Raw genomic sequence first — 20,856 nt, 5'->3', positions numbered from 1 at the left:
AGTTACCTGGATCTGGGGCTGAAGCAGTTTTCAGCCATTTCATATGTTCTGTTCAGATGCTTGTTTTGTGCTTGGATAATTAAATACTTTATTAAAATCTTCAGATGGTGCATGTGAGATGTGCTTTTTTGTTCAGAAATAAAGGTGGGCATGTGAAAAATTATTTACAGTGGATAGTATTTTCAGCACTGTGTACCCATCATGGTCTAGTTCCCAAGTAGAGATATTTGATCCTTCTGAGTGGTTTAGACTTGGCAATCTTAACTTCCAAAGCATTCTTGATCTCCTACAGAAGTGTCCTTTTATGGACATATTTGTATTTCCAGTATGACCTAGAGGGCCTACCTGAGATTGGGGCCTCATCATGGGTGCTCCTCATATGCTTTGGGTGAAATTCTGACTCTGTTGAAGTCAAGGGCAAAACTTCCATTGACTTCAGTGGGGCTAGGATTTCACATTGTGGCAGTGATTCAAAGAGTTCAGTCTAAATAGACGACAGAGTATTCAATCCCTATCCTTGCATATAGAGAACTTGAGACTTGTCCATGGTCACACAGGAAGTCTGTGGGAGAATTTGAGTCCCAGTCCAATGCCTTAACCAGGAAACAATTCTTCCTTTCTAGGCCATCCTTAGTTGTATCTAATTTTGACCTCTGGTCCCATCAGGCTTTGCTAGTCTGCACTTATTTATCAGTTTTTATTATAGTTGTGGCAGCAGCAGCTTTTATTTTTAAGCCAGTGGCTCATACCTTTCTGAAACAATCTTATTCTGAGTTAAGCTCAGCACTTTAAAAAACTTTTTTCATACTTTGTACATTGTAAAGAAACAAGATCTCAACAAAATTATTTTCTCTTGGCAGGTCACATTTAGCGTGATCGGAGGAACCTTAACTTGGAATGTCCTGACTTTTTGGTGGTTGAAATCTCACCCTTGCTGTGTTGCATTAATGTCTTTTTTAGCTTTTAGTAAGCAGCATCTCTAATTTATTTTACCACCAATCTTGAATGTTTTTGCATGTTTCCTGTTTGTTTTAGAAGACATCGTTACAGATTGGCTTAGCTGGTATGAGGTTTTCTTCGCTGCATACCAAATAGAAAAAGTGTTTAACTATCCCCTGATAGGAGGCTCACTGTTTTAACAGACACCAAAATATGGGTGTGGTGGTTGTGCCATTAAAGCCCTGTTATGTCCTGGCAAAGGATCTGCCTTGAGTTTTTTTATTACTGGCACCCATCTGCATGCAGGTGATTAATAAACATAAAACAATTATTCCATTCCAAACAGCCTTGGTGGAGTCAGGTTAGAGTGGAACATATGTTTTGCCTGAGGGCAGGGACCAAGCTTTGAATCCCCACTGACTGAGGGATACAAGGAGTTGCATCAAGAGCCAACAGAGCGGCAACCTCCAGGAATAAATATGGACTTCCATTACCCACAACGCAATTGAACAAAGAATCTGCAGAAATTTTTAAAATGCTCCTTCGACTCAGTAATGAAGCACTTCATCCTTCTTGGGGTATCTTAGTTTTACATTTTATAAGGACTCTTACTTTGAAGGAGAGGGAGAGTCATACTGTTTGCTGGATATTTTTCCTATGGTGATGTAGCATTTAACAAGTCATTGCCACCTATCTGAAAGCCAGGCCTAATATTTAATCTCCTAGAACCAAGTGATAACCAAGTCCTAATATAATATACCCCTCATTGAACAAGCCTCGTGTTCACATCCCAAGGAGAATTGTACCAAGTATATATAAGCAGCTGATTTTTCCTACACTTATTTCCAGTTTCCATATGTAGGACTTGATTTCTAAAGAAAATTGAAATTTGTCCTTTCATTAAAAGAATGTGTCCAAAGGTCTGTTTAAAGATCTGCTGGATTGTTTTTAGATTTATATGAATGCTGCAGCTGTAAATCTCTTGATGGTCTTAGCGAATTTCAAGTTGCAAATTGGTCAGTAATGCTTTGGATAGAGTGGATGGAAGGCAAAGATCTCCCACCCCAGTTGTGTGCTGAAAAGGGAAAAAACAAAACTTTTGCATATAAATATTGTGTCAACTTTAGCTCCAAAGCCCGTGAAACTTCATTTATAAAAAAATCCTAGAGCCTATATTCTTTGACGGAATTAAACTATTGCAGAATAAAATGGTTTCCATTAAAAACGAAAACCTTGATATAAAGAGAAATTATAACGCTGTGACCCAGGTTAAAGTATTTCTAACTTATTGCAACATCTACATTGAGCTGTTTGCTTTGCTTTGGCTAATAATCCTGACCATATGTTTTATTACCAAAGCCTCAGGGCCTAAAGAGTTAACAAGGCACTCTTCTCATTTTAGATTTCCTGTTTAAAGATGGTCTTTTCCTGAGGACTGCGTGCATGTAACAGATCAGTGCACCAGCTCATCTTTGTGAGCCTAGAGTTTGCCTTAAGATCAGTTTACAAGGGAACTGAATCTGTGCCTTAGGCCATGTCTACACTGAGTGCTTGGGATATGTATACAGATACGCTATACCAGCAGAGCACTCCTCGTGTGGCTACAGATTATACTGCCAAAGCTGCTTTTGATCGTATCGTTTATTTCACTCAAAGGGATGGGAATAAGATGTACTTGCAAAAGTGTAGTTTTGTCAGTATAAACTGTATCCACGCTAGGAGCTGCTTCTAGCACAGCTGTGTGAGTCAGAGCTTACACCCTGACCCATGTAGCTATGCTGGCAGGAGTTTGTAGTGTAGACATGGCCTTAGGACCATTTTCCTGCCTGGAAAATCACAGGGAGTCCTTCTTTGGTAATAGATTTGTGCATGTGGAATGGGGTATGGCAGCATCTCAGTGCCCAGTGAACACATCACAGCTTAGGACAAGCGATAAAGAAGATTCTTACCTAAGTGAAACTAGGGTAAATACCACTTCATTACCACTTCAAAAGTTATTTTTCCTCCCTTGGTATCCTGCTGTTAATTGAATTGTCTCGTTAGACTGACCTCACACTTGGTAAGGCAACCCCCATCCTTTCATGAATTTATACCTGTTCCTGTATTTTCCACTCCATGCACCTGATGAAGTGGGTTCTAGCCCACTAAAGCTTATGCCCAAATAAATTTGTTAGTCCCTAAGGTACCACAAGGACTCCTTGTTGGTTTAGGGTAAATAACATAGCTCGTTGTACATTATCATTGAAAATAATGTAGCTGCCCCGTCTTCTGTGCACAGCCATCAAGCTGATTACTGACGGCAAGGCGAGAGTACCACTAAAGGCATCACCAAGGCACTTTATGCAAATTTTCTGTGGGCCTATCCTATCCAAGTGTTTACTCTGTCTAGCTTGTTAAATACAGTGGGTTCACAGTTCAAACACCTGTGCCTGCAGGTATTGATAACATGGTTTTTAGCTGCACATTAGGAGTAGACAAGGATCCACTATCAACAGGAGCATATACAATAGAACCTCGGAGTTACGAACACTTCGGGAATGGAGGTTGTTTGTAACTGAAATGCTCAGAACTCTGAACTAAACATTAGGGTTGGTCTTTTTAAAAGTTTACAACTGAACATTGACTTAATACAGCTTTGAAACGTCTATGCAGAAGAAAAATGCTCCTTTTAACCATCTTAATTCAAATGAAACAAGTACAGAAAGAGTTTCCTTGTCACATCTTCTTTTTAAACTTTCCCTTTATTTTTTAGTAGTTTACATTTAACAGAACACGGTACTGTATTTGCTTTTTTTTGGGTCTCTGCCGCTGCCTGATTGTGTGCTTCCAGTTCCAAATTAGGCATGTGGTTGACTGGTCAGCTTGTAACTCTGTTGTTTGTAACTCTGAGGTTTACTGTATACAAATCAGCTGGCCTCTATAAGGGAATCTGGAACAATCTGATCAAAGTCAAAGAGAATTTGGGAGGTATTGTAATAAAGTGATTTTGGTGCCAGTTCTCATCGAAGGAAAAGAGTGATCCTGGTAATTACTGTCCAACACTGGAATGTATACTGAAAGATCCTAAAATGTCTGGTACACAATGGAACCATCAGCAATTAGCTTCAGAGGTGTAGAAAACAAGGGTAAAGAATGGCAATAGCGTCTCTCAAATGCACACAGCTAGGTTTGTTCAGTCACTTCAGTTTCTTGAAAACAAAATGAAGACTAGTTTCTGTAACGTGCTAACAGAAGGCAGTGCAATATGCTGCTAGGTAGGACCTGGAGCTAGGGCAGGTGTGTTCTGCTGCTTGTTTTGCCACAGACTTTGTGACTTGGGGCAAGATGCTCCAGCTCTCTGAGCATCAGTTTCCCTAGCTGCAGCATGGAGATAGAACTCCCCTTTGTAAAATGTTTTGAGATGTAGGAAGTGAAAAGTGCTACATCAGTGCAAAGTCATATTATTACACATGTGGTGGCTGGGAAGCACATTTCAATCTAGTTGTAAAAATAAGTTTAATCTTTCAAAATGTCATCCATAATTCCCTTTTTCTACCAGGGTTTAACCGTATACTGAGGTTCCATGTGTCCTTATCAATCAATGCAATCAACAGTAACTAAGCTCAGGAAATTCACATAGGAGCACCAGTCAAGCTAAACTGAGGCTTTAGTCACTTCAGCAGATTTTTTTTTTATGGAAATGTCAGTGATGAAATAAAGAAAATCCTATTCCTCTTTCTGCTCTGTTCTCCTGACTAGTTTGGGTTTGAACCCCTGCATCCCAATGACCCTCTGTGGACTGTGTTAACAATTAAAACAGTTAGTCATCTTGAAAATGTAAAGTGACATTTTAAGGGTTTGGGTTCCGTGCTAATGTGCCATTAGGTAGTTATCCAATAAGCTTATTCATGTAGTCTAACTCAAGACAGCTGTGGAAGGAGCATAGAAAATCCTTTACTGTTTAAGAAGGGTAAGGAGAAAGGAGTGTTTTAGAAGGATCTGTTTTGGAATTATTAGTAAGTGCTTTTCCTTCAGTAAAGTATTATATCATTAAAGATTAGTATCAGTTTAAAAAAAACCACTGTGCTAAATCTATTTCTGCGTAGTGGTGAAACTAAAATACATCCTGAGTCTGAGCACCCCTAAATGTGGTGGGAGATTGGGCTGATTCTTAACTATAATGAGATGATCTAGACATACTGAACATTACAACTTGGGTCCATCTATGAGGTGGCCTGATTGGGCTGGACTATGAAGAAACTCCTCTTAGTATCTGGCTGAAGGCTGTTGTAGGTTCATTTGTTGTCCTGTATCTTCCTCTTCTGTTTTGCAGCCCAACTAAACAACTCAGATCTGCAAAAATCTGTAGTTTACAGGCCTCATTTGGCCATTGCCAAATTGTGCTGCTGTCCTAATGATCCCTTTGATCAGATGTAGTTTTGTGTTATAAATCTGGCGCATGGACACCATAATGATGGGTGCATAAGAATAGGTTAGGGCTTGATTCTGATGAGTACCCAGCCAGCGTTAGGATGCATAGCATTTTGCAGGATTGGACACTTTGATAAAGAAGGAAAGGCAGGGGTTCCTGGAGAAAGCACAGGCACTGTCCTATTGGAATGGAAAATGAAAAGCTACAAATAGAAGTGATTCAGGTTTGCCTGTTAATATTTGATTTTACATTTTAATTTAAATAGAAAAATGCAGTTTTGTACTCTGGAAATTTCCTTTGTGTTATTTTTTTCAGTCACATTTCTCCCTCCCCCAGGCCAGCTGGTGGTGGGCACAGAACAGGCTGCCATGTGACAGGCTGGAGTCCAATGGCAGAGGTGGCATCTCTAGACTCTTGCTAGGGGAGGCAGGGAAAGTCACTTGAGGGAAAGCATTTACCATAGTTCTGCAGAGGTGGCTGCACTAGTCTTGAGGTCTCTAGCAAGTAATCGGCTGTAGGAGGGCAGGCATCTTGATGTAGTGCAGACTTTTGTGACAGTGGTGGTCTGAGAAGAAAAACAGCTCCTCTCCTATTGCACGATTGCTGCGGGGGGTGGTGGGATATTCCCTGTGAATCACTGGAGTTCTGCTGCAAGAAGTATAATAATTAAATGATGTTTTCGGGGAGGATGCAGAGATGTTTCCAGAAAGGTCAGTGAAACTAGATAAAATCTTTCAGATTGCTGATTGGCAGGCCTGTAGCATCCTTCCGAAAGCAGCCTCAATGGCAATAAATATTGAGCAAAGAAACTTCCTCTGTAGCTGGCATACTTTATTAAATAGATATAAAATGTGAGATCTGATTTATTTTATGGAATTCAAGTCCTGATTCTGCTGTCACTCTGGTGTCAAACAGGAGTAACTCATTGCAGGCAATAGCATTGTGCTGTTGTAAAACAAGTGCAAGGACGATCACAATCAGGACCCTTAGTGTGCACTTTATTTGCTATTCTGATTGACAAACAGAGCAGAGACCTTCAAACAGAAGTAAAATCAGCAGTCCATTGTTAACATACAAGTTGAATAGCATTTTGTAACTATGTAATGGTCTCATTTATATAAGATATCTGGATATTATTTCTATAACAAGTTAAATTTAAAAAAAATCCTGCCTCATCATTTGTCATCTGCCATCTCTTATGGACAGTATGATATCACAGCAGCATTAAGTGCTGGTGGGCTTGACTGATGCTTTGGTCTCCTGTTGCTAAAGGTGTTTCACTTGAAATTTAACATATGCCACTTCCATTCTGTCAGCGCGTTTGACTTTGGCTTCCCTAGCTCAGCCAGCAGAAAGAACCCGTGTGCAGCCATGCCTGTTGCATTCCACAGGGGGGGTGATATCAGACACTGCCTCACCTAGTCTATTACACTCAGAGCTTGTACAGATGATCTGTGGTTCACAGGAATTCAGTCTGATGTCCAAGGCCCTGTCTATAATAATCCATTGCCAAATAATATTTTTTTCTCTTGAGTAATTCTCTTGATTTTTGCAAACATTAAGTTGTCCCGTGAGGTGGGTAAGAATTATCCCCATTTTACAGAGAGTTTCTCAGCCTCAGTTTCCCTAAGTGACTTGCCAAACTCAACAAAGGGAATTATTTTCAGAGCTGGGATCAGGAGTTCCTGGCTACCAGGCCTGCACTTAGACCACTGGACCAAAACGGTCATCTGATTACACAGATGCAACTGACTCAAAACAAAGCCCCTAACCCAAGCCTCTGAAAGCAGGAACAGTTAGTAGAATTATCTTAAGCACAATGTCACGATGCCGAACAGATCTCCTATATTCCAACAAGAAGAGATCGAGGATCCATCCTGTTACAGTGCCATGAAGCTACTGGAAGAGAACCTCTGAACAGCATCAGGGTATTGTATAGAAGTAATGGCCAGACAGCAGTGAAGAATGGCCTTAATCCTAAAATATCTCAGACGATGCCAAACCTACAGATTTTGTTCATAATAGAGTTGGGGATGGGGGGGGTTACATTGTACCTCAATTGTGGCAGCCGAAAGAGGCATGAGGAAAGTAAAACCTGTCTAGAACCTGATGGCTTCTGGAACTGAACTTTTGCTGTAGGCCCTGCCTACATATCAAATTTAACCATATCAGGGAACCTGATTGCAACTTGGTTACAAATGCTGGTGGATCCACATGAGCAGAACCTTATGGAGTCCTATTGCAGGAGCAGGACCATGGTTACAGTTTGTGCTGTAAACTGGACCTCAGCTCTGTTTCATACCCAAATTAAAGCTTCATTTGACCAAGTGGAGAACTCCTATGTAAATGTGTAATAGTGCTTTCTTGGAGCCTGTCTTGTTGATGTAAAACAAGCGGGTGGAGTTTTTGGTGCTACAGGAAGTGTGGAACATGGTGATTATGTTATTCCAGATAAGGCTGCTCGTACAATTGTACACGGTGTATCTGGAAGCATCTCAGAAATGACAGCATCAAGGTTTGAGACGAAGACAGAAAGAAGAAGAGTTTTTTTGAGAATATACTCCACATTGCAAACAAAGGGACAAGGTCCCAGGGGACGCTGGCATCACTCTATGGATCTGTCCAGGATGGAGAACTAGAGTTGGGCTGTAGCCCTGTTACGTGGGTCAATTGCCACAATAATCACTCCCTCGCAATGGATTTCAGGGGGGAGGGTTGCAGGGCCTATGTGCTGAACAGGAGGTAAGTGAGCAGAATCATATGGCAAGAAACCCCAGGGACTGTTGAAGAATTAGTGACCTAATTGGAAAATTCAGAATTAATATACACGTTGGCAGCAAGGTAATAAAAAGGGAGCCAACCGTAACAATCTCATAGAAGGCTAGGTGGCATTGGCAGGCGTCAAATGTAACTACGCTGGCAAGATGAATGGTAAAAGGATTTCTGACTCAAGAATTCCATCGCGATGTGTCTCGTGTACTCAGCGGCAGTTTCTGCACCAGTTAGTTCAGCCACAGTGAAAAAATACTGAGCACTTCAGAGCCAAGTCGGTGATGATTAGAGGTAGGGCCCTACCAAATTCCCGGCCATGAAAAACATGTCACGGACCGTGAAATCTGGTCTCCCACCGTGAAACCTAGTCTTTTGTGTGCTTTTCCCCTGTACTATCCAGATTTCACAGGGGAGACCAGCATTTCTCATATTGGGGATCCTGACCCAAAAGGGAGTTGCAGGGGTGGGTCACAGGGTTATTTTTTTTCAGGGGGAGGCGGTGTTGCCATCCTTCTGCGCTGCCTTAAGAGCTGGGTTGCCAGAGAGCGGCTGCTGTTGGCCAGCTGCTCAGCTCTGAAGGCAGCGCCCCGCCAGCAGCAGTGCAGCTGTAATGGTAGCAGTACCGCAACCCTCCCTACAATAAGCTTGTGACCCCACCCCGCAGCTCCTTTTTGGGTCAGGACCCCTACAGTTACAACACCGTGAAATTTCAGACTTAAGTAGCTGAAATCGTGAAACTTATGAGTTTTAAAATCCTATGACTGTGAAATTGACCCAAATGGACTGTGAATTTGGTAGGGCCCTAAGTATAGGTGGAGCTGGTCACCTTAATGCTAGGCAGTGCTATCCCCTGCTTTTCATTATAAGACCCTGTTTTCAGTTGTTTGTAACTTTGCCAGGCTTTAATGGTTTGGGCTGAAATTTTCCATACTGGATATCTGCCTTAGGCTAAATTTGGGGGGGAGGAGAGCGGGAGATGGGGGAAACTTTCAACTAAAATGGTTCAGCTGTTTCTGAGAACCCGGTTAGGAAAAACACAGTGTCTTGCTGCTAATATTAACAAATGTTTTGCAACTGTTTCATTAAGAAGATCTAGCACCTCCGTGCTTTGATGTAGGGACTTGAAATTTGGCATGGGAGGTGTTGCCCTGGTGGCAGGGATGTGCCTTTTGCTGTTCCTGCGAAAAACTTCAGCATGGAGTGTTGTCACTGTTCATCTTCGATGATGTTGTCATGGTCCTCCAGCAAAGAAGGAGAGCTTGATGTTTTAACGGCATATATTTTAAAAGTATGTAGATAAAAACAGTACACGCCTTACATGAAGGAGTTTTGGATTTTTAAACTGTGTTTGTGTATATATTAATATGTGTGTGTAAAAATCCAACCAATAATTGGTCTATGAAGGTCATTTCCAGAAGAAATCATTATGACAGTTTTGTCAAAAAAAGGATTTGACGTTTATATGTGTAGTGAGACTATCCCCAGTTAGCTTACATAGTGTTTTTAAGAAACCAAAATTTGGAAGGGCTATAAACTCTCCTGCTTTGGGGCATAAATGAATGTCTAACTCATGGATGTTAGGAAGAAACTTCCCATATGGTAAATTATTCCACACGTGTCAACAGTAGGGTTTCTTGCACCATTGTCTGAAGCTTCTAGTAGTGAGCACAGTCAAAGTTAGGATACAGCACGAGTTGGACCAGGAGTCTGATCTATTTCTTTGTTCCTCATAAAGAATCAATGAAGTTCAAAATCTATTTCCTTAAATTTTGCTTTACAATTCATCCTTTTTAAAAAAAAATAATAATCTGATTTTGCCCCTTTAAAATCCAGTTACAATTGTTTTCTTTGTAAATCAGATGCGTTTTACACTGGCCATGGCAGAAAAACATAAAGAAACTCATCTAAACCATCTCACTTAGAGTTTTGGTCTGAGTGCATCTGATACTTACGTTTTTGTATTAGTATTTACCTTTGTATTTGTTGCCCACACTTCAATGGAACATCAAGAAAGCTGGCTGTGAGAACGCTGGCAGGGGTCAGCTTGGCTTCAGCTCTGAAATGTTTACATGAGCTGGCCAAAGACTTGAGTCTGCTCATGTAGTTAGGAACTATGAAGCCGTTTGGTTTTCATTTTAGGTTTCTAGGTTGGTTCTAAAAACTTCAGAGAGCTAAACCAAAGGGCCCTTTATGTTCAAAAGCTGTGAAAAAGATGGCTTTCTTCTATCCCAGAGCAGTACTCACTTATTAAACAAGGTGCATGGTGTTAACAGGGAAAAAAATTGGACAAAACTGAACTGCACTATTTTCCTTGCTTGTCCTAAGCCCAAATGCTCCTGTAATTCAGCAAATTCAAAGAGGCTGTGATGGGTGACTTCTCCTAAATAAGAATGGACATCTCCCGCACAGGGCGGAAAAAAAAATGTTCTTCATCCCAATGCATTCTAGAAGATCTACCAGGAGTAATGTACATGGGCTTCCTGCAGTGGGGTTAGCAGATGGACTGCAATTTCTGTGGTATTTTCCCCTTTCCATACCCCTTCCCTACTCACCCCCACTGCATGTGCCCTGCAAGGGAAGCTGGCTGCTCCTTCTGTGATTTGGAAAATACCCACCCTACTCTCACAAGAGGGTTTGAGCTACAACCATAATAGGGCTAGCTATGCTGTCCAGAGGCTGCACTGGAGGCAGTGAGGGTACTGTAAATCTCAGCTGGGCTTCTGGCTTAAGAAACTCTGCTAGCACTGGTCAGAGAGAGAGGGTACTAAGCTAGTGGACTGCTGGTCTGATCCAGTCTGGCAATTCCGATGCCCTGCTAAAGGCAACCTGTGATGGAAGAGTTAGCAGGAAGCAGTGAGGTATGTGTTCATTATGGGGGTGGGGTTTTTTAGGGGGGAGGGGGAAATTAAATGGAAAATGGGAAGCTGGCTGGAGGGGTAGGCTTGAATTAAAGCAGTCCCTTGTGCTGCTGGAAACTCCAACACAGCAGCAGCCCTGGGAGAACCAGAACAGTGATACTGACCAGAAATGGGAAATAAAAGTGCCCCGTCTGTGTTCATTGTCCAAAATGCAAAAAAAGGCAAGAAAAATAAATGAGATGTGTGACTATCCCTTCCACTTGAATCATCTCTAGCAGTGTTTCTCATAGTAAAGGCCAAGCAGCCTTACACCTGCAGCTAAGAGGGACTGAGTGTATCACCTTCATAATTTGAGTCAGTGTAGTTACAAGAGATTCTTATTTTGATACTGTTCTTAAACCGACCCATTTATCACCTGCTTGAAGCCTGTTTCAGTAGTGATCCATGCATCACAGTCTGAGAATCTCTGATCTACAGTGTTATTTGTCACAACAGCAGGTTTTTGAGTTTTATACTGACAGTGAAGGTGAAAATCAGCCTAAATTAAAATGTTTCCTGTGGATAAATAATATCTGTTTGCAAGTATTTTATTGGAACACAAAGGTTCCAAGTTCAGTTACACGGGTATTACTCATTCTCCTGAAACAGCCTCTGCTGTCAGCCAACTCATCAGACTTGTCATTTGCCCATGTACTGATTATCAGAATGAGACTTTTTAAAAACATAAATATTTCTTTGATGATTAGGGATCAGCAATGAATTGAAACATTCTATCTTAACAGGAAATAGAGCTTCCAGCTGTAAAATGTGGATAATAATCCTTCCTTTGTATTGTCTATTTAGACTACAAGTTTTCAGGGAAGGACTATCTCTTATTGTGTGTTTGTACAGCACCTAACACAATAGGGCCCCAATCTCTGCTGGGAACTCGAGGTACTACTGGAATATGAATAAATAATCACTGAAAAATAAGTTGCTGTGCAGAGAAATTGACAATATTGATAGCTTAGCTGAAAGTATTTCAAATGCAAAGAGGAAATGTGTTTTATGTATCTATATTAGATATTTTCTGCATGCACAGATGTAAAAACGTCCAAATAAATAAAAAGAGAGAAGTCATCTGAGGATGATATAATCTGCCCAGGAAATACAGCCATGACTTCTGTTTACAGTTCCACTTAGCTTTCAGAATTAATGAGGCCTCCAAGATTTCTAGTAGCAGCTCTTTCTGTTAAGCAGCCTGGCACATTCCACCCTGCGAAAACAAGAAAGTACAGCCAAAAATGTCCTCGGCATCTCAAAAAAGTGTTTGTGAAATACTTCACAGAAAACGTCTATTTAAAGGGGGTAGCAGGGTGTGGCATATGCCCTGGCTAGTCTGCTCCTGCACCACCCCTACTAAGCATTTTGAAGGGCTGATATGGCCATAATGGACATTTTCTTATTCAACATACAGAATCTGCTCCTTGTGCCTCTAGCTCAGACTGGCCCAGTAGTACTCCTGCCAGCCCTGAAACCATTCACGTCACTACCTGAGTGAGCTGGATCCTGGTCCTCCTTGTCCATCATCAAGTTGCGAGCTGAGTTCTGGCTGCAGGATTTTCTTTGCCTTGGAGGATGCAGATAGACGGGATAACAGGATTTTTCAGAGCCCAGCTTCCGTTTCCAGCACCAGCTAATAGCGAAAGCAGCCTCATACAAACCAAGACTATTTTATCTGGACAGCCCCAAGAGAATACAATACTGAATGGCATTTTTAAGGGTACATTTCTATAGTCCAGGATATGGCTTCAGACTCCTGCTTGCTAGGAAAGATCAAGCAGAAATCTCCTGGAGGCATCAGAATAAATATGCTAAGGCTCAGTTTACAGTAAGGAGCTATCAGCTTCATTGAACACCTCCCCGCTAGTAGTGGGGGATAAAGTCTAGGGGTTGGTTTAAAGATATTATTCTCACTTACAGCACCAAGAGTCCCTGGTGGCCCAAGTGATAATGTTTGTGGTATGCAGCAAGTCAAACAAGATGATCATAATGGTGTGTCCTGGCTTTAAAATCTATTAAATCGAACTAAACTTCCCCAAAGAGTCCTGATCCCGTGTAGTAAAGGATGAATTCTTCAGGTTTGGTTCTCCAAAAATCTGAGTCAGGAACAAATACAATTGGGGTGGGACTGTGTCTAGGACATTATGCTGTCTAGGCCACTTCCTCCAATTACTTTCCCCCTGAGCTTATTGGTTATATTTGATTATTTTGTTACCACTGGAAGCAGGTTTTGGTCCTGCAATTTCACCACATAGATTTGAAGGTGACTCACTCCCCTCCCCCGCCCCACCAGATCTGATTCAAATCCCATTAAAGTCAACAGAAAGACTCCCATTGATTACTGACTGTCTGACTCCTTTGTGCTCTATCTGTTAAATTGGAACTTTAAAGACTCTCATAAATGAAAGAACACACCAGGCACAAGTCAGCAACTTGCAAATGTCTATTTATTGTGCTGTTGTACTACAGAATGAGATTACCATCCTGCCACGTTTAAGGTATCTTATTAAGGTGAATTATTCATTCTATTCAAAGCCATGCAGATTAGCAACACATAACTACAGCCTGTTCTTTATGTTAATGATAAAATACAGAGTCGCAGTTCAATGTTAACCATAGTTAACCCGTGAGATATCTCAGTATTAGGGAACTTAGGGCTAGTCTACACTTACGCGCCGGTCGCGGAGGTGAGTTCGTTTTTCCGAGTTCACTAACTATCGCGTGATCTGAGATAGAAAGAACTCGATCGCTCTGCGGTCGAATCCCGTACTCCACCGGGCAGCTGGAGTTAGCAGAGGCAGTGGCCAGCGGAGTTCGTTTTTTCGCGCGGCGGGGGGCGGCCGTGGTCAGAAAGAGTTCGTTGTCAGCAGCGCTATTCACTGGCGTCATTGGTGTAGCTTAATTTCGACCCCCCCCTTAGTTCTAGACCCACTCCTTAGAGACTTAGTCTACATGTCACTTTCACTTTTCATGTCAGGGACTGTCTTGTGGTTTCCCTAGATTTGTTGTTTGTACAAAATTAATTCAAACAAGATTTTAGATTGAAATTCCAGAGTGTCCTATAACGGGTAGAAAACATGAGCCGGAATCTATTATGAAATACGCTTTGCCAACAGTAATGTCACATATTTTCCCACGATGATCTATGTAGTCAGCGTGGGAACTCATACAAGGGGAGGTCCTGGATTGTGGAAAGGACCCTTGTGGCATCTCATGATGGGAAGGGGGAGAAAATAACAGGGGGGCCCTACAGGACAGGAGTCCTGGCAGGTGAATTCTAGCACTAATGGGATACTGAATAACTAGCATCCTCCTGACAAACACTTATCGTTTGGATTGCTCTGAGTTGCTGCGCTCGCCTGGGAAAGACATACCGATGGAGTGAAGCGAAAAGAGAGACGCCAACAGTAAGCACCCAACTCACATGTTTTGGGGTGAACACCTTGATTTTATTAGCAATGTTTAATAGCTTAAGGGAGAGGTATGTAACTCATCCTTCTCTGTTCTGTGGAGATCAATGAGTTAAAACAGTATTTTCTGTATATCTAGATATTTATATGGCCCCATCACCAAGTATTTATGGGTTTATCCTCACCCCCACTTGCCCCCCAAAGAGGCTGAGAGGTATTACACCCAGTTTCCTGATGTGCCACTGAAGCGCAGAAATATTACAGAGGCGTTGAGCGCCCGCCTGCCCCATTGATTTCTGCTGCAGTTGTGAGACTCAGGCCTGACTTTTCACAAGTGGTTACTGATTTTAGGTGCCTCCATTTCTGGGTGCCCAGTTTGAGGCCATCTTAGGGGCCCTATTTGAAGACTGTGCTGGACACCTGCCTTTTATAAACCAGGCTCTTTTTAGGTGTCAAGCTGGGCACCCAAAATCACTAGTCCCTTTGAAAAATGTAGTTCTGGATGCTTCTGAAAACCAGACCTTATGTGATTTACCCAAAGGCAGCCAAGAAGTCTGGGGCAGAGCCCACAACCTCCCACCCACTTTGCAAAGAAGCAGTTCCCACCTGAGACATTAGCGAGCCAGGCTTTGGCTCATGAAACTTTCAGAGGACTTACCAGCAGCCCAAAGGGGAAAACGGTGGGGGAGGTAGTTTTTCTCCCTGACAAACTGAATAATTACTGTGCATTATACCTGGATGTTCATGCTGTCTAATGTATCTCTCTGTTTCATTTCAAGACCACTCACCAGAATTAGTTGGTCTATGCAAAGAGTGGCCTATTCACATAAGCAACCCCTGTATAACTATGACTATGAAATGACTTCTCACTCCCCCATACTCACCTTTGCATGTTTATAGATTATAATTATATATCAGCATCCATATTATATTGTTCTGATACCATGCAGCAGATGTGCCTCCAGTACCCCCACCAGTTCTTGTATATTTCCTGTTCTGAAGTCTCTCTCTTAACACAGGCAAGATGATGCTAAGAATGGGGCAAAATCAGGACTCTTTTGGTTTTGCAAAGCATTGTTGTTTAGGGATTCATTTTGCAAACTACAAACTCAGTGCTGTTTCTGCTCCACTTTCCATTTGATGTGAATGCCGAACGTTTTGGAGAGATGAGGATTTGGATAAATGGTTCCAGTTTTGGCCCATCTCTAGAGGACTTCAATATAAAAAAAAATCGTTTCCTTTTAAATTGCCAAACATCTCCCTTTCAAGGGTGTTTATGTTGGGATCATTTGAGGGTTTCCCTACGCTTTCCATCAGTCTCTGCTATATTCCTAAGGGAAAACTATATATACAAAGCAGACATAGGCCTGAACCAAGACACCTGAGCCAAAACTCCAGATCTGAACACCCTAGAATTTTGCAAGTGTGTGCATAAAATCTGAACCCCAATTCCAGGCTGAATTTCACAATAGTCTTTGTCTCCTGAATCCAAAACCTGGCTCCAAACACCCCAGAACTTTGAGGGGTTCTGGATCCAGATCCTCATTTTGTGAACCCATCTCTGCTCTATTGTCTTCAGTAAAATCAGAGACGTCAATCCTGCAACTGGCTCTGTGCTCTTTGCTCTTCGCAGGATCAGGGCGTAAATCCTAGCTCCAGTAACTCTCAGCTCATTTCTATTAATCCATAGCTTATTTCAGTCAAATGTCAGCTACACAAACAAAACAAAAGGGGGTGGGGGACTTCCCCCTCCCCCCTGGATTTATAGAACTTTTCCTTCTGGCAGCCACAGAAACAGAAGAATCCGAGTGTCACAGAGAACATGAAGCTGTTTTCTTCAAATAAAAAGAGGTTTATTAAGATAATGAGAATGACACTGTGGTGTGTTGTACATCGATTGCAGCTTTCAGAGAAACAACAGCAAGTACAAAACCCTGCAGAACTTCTTTAGTCATTATCATCTCAGCCTGTTGCCCATGCTACAGTTTTGTGACTCCAAAACTTCATTCCCATTTCTAATGGCAGAAAATCCAAAGACTTTCCTCTTTCAAAAAAAAAAAAAAAGAAAAAAATCCCAATTCAATTAGATATAAATAACTTGCACTGGACATTTTAAAACTTTCAGATTTAATTACACATAAATAAATATGTACAGATTTAGAACAGTTCAGTTCAATTTGGCCTGGTTCAAGTTCTGCTCCTTGTGCTTTATTAATTATTATTATTATTAATTTTAGAAACCTGTGTGCTGTTATTTGTAGATGGTGGAGTTTTATTTAGTCCCAGGTGTAACTTAACCTGCTTGACCCCATTGGCTTGCATGTAACATTCCAGAAGGTTCTCGTTGATCAGTTCCCATTGTGGAAAGAAGTCTGAGTGTAAGATTGTTCTCCTGACATGGCTCAGGGTTCCATAGGCCCTGGAGAAAATCTGTAGTGAGTGTCAGTTTGTTGCAAACTGTAAACAAAGTCTTGAAACCTCTTGAAAATCAAGGCAGGAACGCTGGTGATTTTCCTCTTGTCTTGGGCATAGGACTATTGTGTGGGTGGCATCATTGGAAGATTCCCTGTCTGCCTGTTGAAGGCAAGTTATACATCCAGATCTGCCTGCAATACAAAAAAATCCCACCTGACTTACTTCTGCCTCAGTTTCAAAAACATGTTGAGTGGCTGAGGCCTTTCCTCTCTATTGATTTTTCGGTGTTTCAGTTTGAACAGACTCCTGGAGCACTTCAGTATTTTGTTGTGGGTTAAAAAACAAAACAAGATAAAATTGCACATGACTTGGCTTCCTGCATCCACAATTAAAATAAACAAAAGCCATCAACCTGTCTTATTCTCTCCATCTCAGTGATGTCCATTAAGGTTCTTTTCTTCTTCTTTCTTCTTAAATTCTTTAAATCTTCTTGTTTATTTGCTTTAAGAGTTGCATCCCAAGTTCAAACATTGTAGTTCGGAAAACATGTTGCACTGGGTCTTAATATTTTTTTTCCAACACCAATAAGATCAGACCTCCTATCATGAGCTGGGAAGAGCTCCCCCCAGGGGAGGGGTAGGGAGGCAGCATGTTATTTCCGATGCTTCACTTCTTTCTCTGATGCTTTAGAGTCTCCAGCTGCATGCCCATTCCCTGTGCTGTTCATGAACATTTTATCCAGCCCCTTGAGGGACTCCACCAGGTAGTTCTGGAAGGCTGTGAGTGCTGCGCAGATCGCTGGGCCCCCGAAGCCGTGGGTTATCAGGCTGAAGTGAGTCAAGCAGCTTTGGACACCTGGCTCTAAGATGAGAGACGGGCGGCTGTTCCCAAGCGGAGAACGATCCTGGGCCATCAAGTCTGCAAACTCTTTACAAATTTGCCTACAAGAGAAAGGAAGTCATTGTGTTTTTAAAGAGCTGGAAATCTATGGTCCTACATTTCTGTTTGTGCTCTGTTTCTGTATCTGTTATCACTGGGGGGACTGGCTGAGCCCTGAGCTGGTGGGGATTGAAGGTCATTTCCATTGGATAGCTGTTTGCTAGCCTGGACAAGATGAGTTTGATGGGTCTCCGATTCGATTCCCTGTGCACCATTAAGAAGCCCCAGTAAGAATCATGTTTGCACAGGTGTCACTGAGGGCATGATTTGAAGGCAGTGGGGTTGCACAGGTATAATTAGGGCATAATTTAGCCTGCAGAATCTTTATGATTGGTGATGACGTCCGAGAAGGAAAGAACCTGGCTCGAAGCTCAGATCCCAGGATGAGTTTGCAGGACTGGCAGTTAAATAAAACCCTCTTTTACTTGTAAACTAAGTGAAATGATCTGAAAGTCTCTGAGGCCCAAGAAGAAAGGAACCCCATGCAGCTATTTTTAAGGAATCACTGTTCAGAGCAGAACATCACTTGAAAACAGTTCACTTAAAACAATCCAACAACAAAAAATCAGAGGAAAGTGTTCGGTGAAGTGATGCATTATCCCCACGGGAGATGTCATGAAAGGCAAACATAAGCCAAATGCATGCAGACTCAGTGAGCATGTCCTTTCAATGTTCATGTTCATCCTTCCCATGTGAGTGCATGAGGCATTTCACTGTGTTGTGTATCCGTTGGATATGAGTGTGTGCAGCACATTCCCGTGAGTGTGTCCTCCTTGCGAGACTGAGAGCTCTTTGGGGCAGAGACTCTCTTTCCATGATATGTATATGCAGTGCCTAGCACGAGGGGGCCTCAATGCTGCTGGGGATGCATACTCACTTGGTAGCCAGAAGCATGTTTTTCCGGGTGTGGAGTTCGCTGGGATCGGAGTGCTGACGGCACAGGTATTCCGCTGCTGCCTTCGCTGGGAACTCTGTTTCACACACGTAACCAAAATCCCGGGCCAGGTGAACGGCTTCGCCTAGAAGGAGGACAAATTAATGAGCTGGGTCTGTACTTATGTAACAACAAGGGAGCATTTTCTGCAGACGTCTCCACATATCTTATTGGGATGCCTGGCTCATTTCTGTTGGGGCTGGAGGCCCTTTTTCTCAGATCTCTAGGCAAGGGGAGAACAACTCTGGACTCTTCATGGTTGGCTCTAGCACTCTGGGAATAGCTGTGTCACACAGTGGCTACCCCTGTGAACTAGGTCCAGCTCTCCTGTGCCAGGACAAGTGCTCGCATTTGGCCAATTACGAGGGCAGGGCACCACTAGGGGCTATAAAGGACCAGGGAGGATCAGAGACAGGAGGGGAGTGAGGGATGCTCCCCTGGTAAAGGTGATCTCCCAGCGGAGAGGCTGTGGGCTCTCTGCTGGGAAGAGAGGAGCTGTCCTCTGGATGTGGAAGGGCTGCACTGGCTGTCGTGGTACAAGGACAGGAGCGGACTGGGCTGGAGAGCTGGGGCATGAGGAGGGATGCTAGGGCAGTATGCTGTGGGTACTGCTTTGGATTATGCTGGGGAAGTTCTAGACTAAGGTTGTGGCACTTTGTTGAGGTTTACATGCATGGGACTTCTGTAATAAATGGAACCCACAAGGGCTATATTTATACTTGGGAAGATGCTTTGGACTCTTTCTGGAGATGCTCCAGGAGGGAAACTGAGGCAGACAGGCCTGTCGTGTTGCACCTGCCACAAGGGGGCCCTTCTGGAGGTGCTGCGCTATGTCGAGCTCCCACCGAAAGCAATGGGAGTTTCTCGTACCCTGCTGTGGGAGAATCATGCCTCAGGAGTCCTGACTGACAGTGCCTGGCTCTAAGAACAAAATCCCTCCCTCCCTCCCTCCTTTGCTGGCTCATAAAATAACACGCCAAAGTCAATGTGGCTGAAGGTATATCTGGGTGGAATTTGGCCCATTTTGCTGTGTTCTTGAAGGAGGAAGAGTAACAGAGACATCTCTGTCCCTCCCACCTCCCCCATCATCTCTCTCTTTCTCGCATCTGTTTTCTCCTCCTATCTTTTCCTACTAGCTCTCCTATTTCAGAATCAGAGTATGATCCCATTACGTTAGGTAACCACGCTGCCTTACCACAAACCCAGACTATCAAAGGGGACTGACTTCTTTTTTGGCAGGGGGACACCCTAAGCTGGTGATTACTCCAGAACAGGGGAAGGGGGAAGCACAGGAGGAATAGAAGGAAGATAGGTTCTTGTTTGTATCCTTCCTCGCTGAACAGAAAGGCCTAAGGGGAGAGTGCTCAGCCTGGGTATCCATCATTCCATGGAACTGGCCTCTCATTGATGAAATTGATCCATCTTCAGGCATCCCCATGGAAATAATCAGAGCTGATGGCAATTGATCATGCCCAACCCCCCGGTTAGGCAGACACAGCTAATTTGACCCACCCCCCGCTGTTCATACGTATTCGGCCATCCATCCTAACAGCATTAACCTAGTTCCCATAGCTGCCACCCCAGCTTCGAGAATCGTGCGGTGAAGCCTAGTTTGGGCTTCCCGTATGAAGCTTCTCAATTTCCTTTCCCTCCTCACTCCCTCACCCATAACTATATAATGAAATACTAGGAAATCAGAGTTGGGGCAGGTTTGTGTGGGCGGGCGCATGTGCGCAACATGAATGAAAATATATTCACTTCTGTGGAACAGGGAGACAGTGGCTATAAAAGGGGGTGTAACAAAGGACTGGAAGTTGGGACTTCTTGGCTCTGTCCTTGGTGCTGGTGGAAGCAGGTGCTAGTGGCTAAAGCTCAGTGTTTTGAAGGTGACTAGTGATTTGGGTGCCCAACTTGAGATATTGTAAAGGGGCTTGACTCGAGGGTCAGTCCTCGTAACATTCTTAACATGTTCTTAAAGTGCTTTGCCGACTCAGGGCCTGGTGGAGCAGGGGCTTCCTTACCTGTTGGAATGAAATAGATTGGGGCACCAGCAGGCCAGTGTGGCGCAGGAGGGCACATGGCAGAGATGGCCTTGAAGGAGAGCTGTCAAGTGACTTTACACAGGTAATGCCCTAA

At 43.0% G+C, this 20,856-nt stretch overlaps 1 protein-coding gene across 2 annotated transcripts in view; it reads right to left on the bottom strand.

Annotated features, from left to right (window-relative positions):
* Positions 1 to 16,410: 16,410 nt before the first annotated feature.
* Positions 16,411 to 20,856, bottom strand: part of TFAP2E (transcription factor AP-2 epsilon) — a 49,416-nt gene continuing 44,970 nt past the window's right edge. For both annotated transcript variants that reach the window (XM_039511155.1, XM_039511157.1), the window contains 2 exons: positions 18,664 to 18,805; positions 16,411 to 17,788 (listed from right to left, as the gene is read on the bottom strand). In XM_039511155.1, coding sequence (XP_039367089.1) covers positions 17,500 to 17,788; positions 18,664 to 18,805 — 431 coding nt within the window. In that variant the 3' untranslated portion in view covers positions 16,411 to 17,499. The remainder of the gene's footprint in view (positions 17,789 to 18,663; positions 18,806 to 20,856) is intronic.

This window comes from Mauremys reevesii, linkage group 23, assembly GCF_016161935.1.
Source record: "Mauremys reevesii isolate NIE-2019 linkage group 23, ASM1616193v1, whole genome shotgun sequence".
Lineage (NCBI taxonomy): Eukaryota > Metazoa > Chordata > Testudines > Geoemydidae > Mauremys > Mauremys reevesii.
The sequence above is the reverse complement of the archived record's forward strand: the minus strand, read 5'-3'. Positions and strand labels throughout refer to the sequence as shown.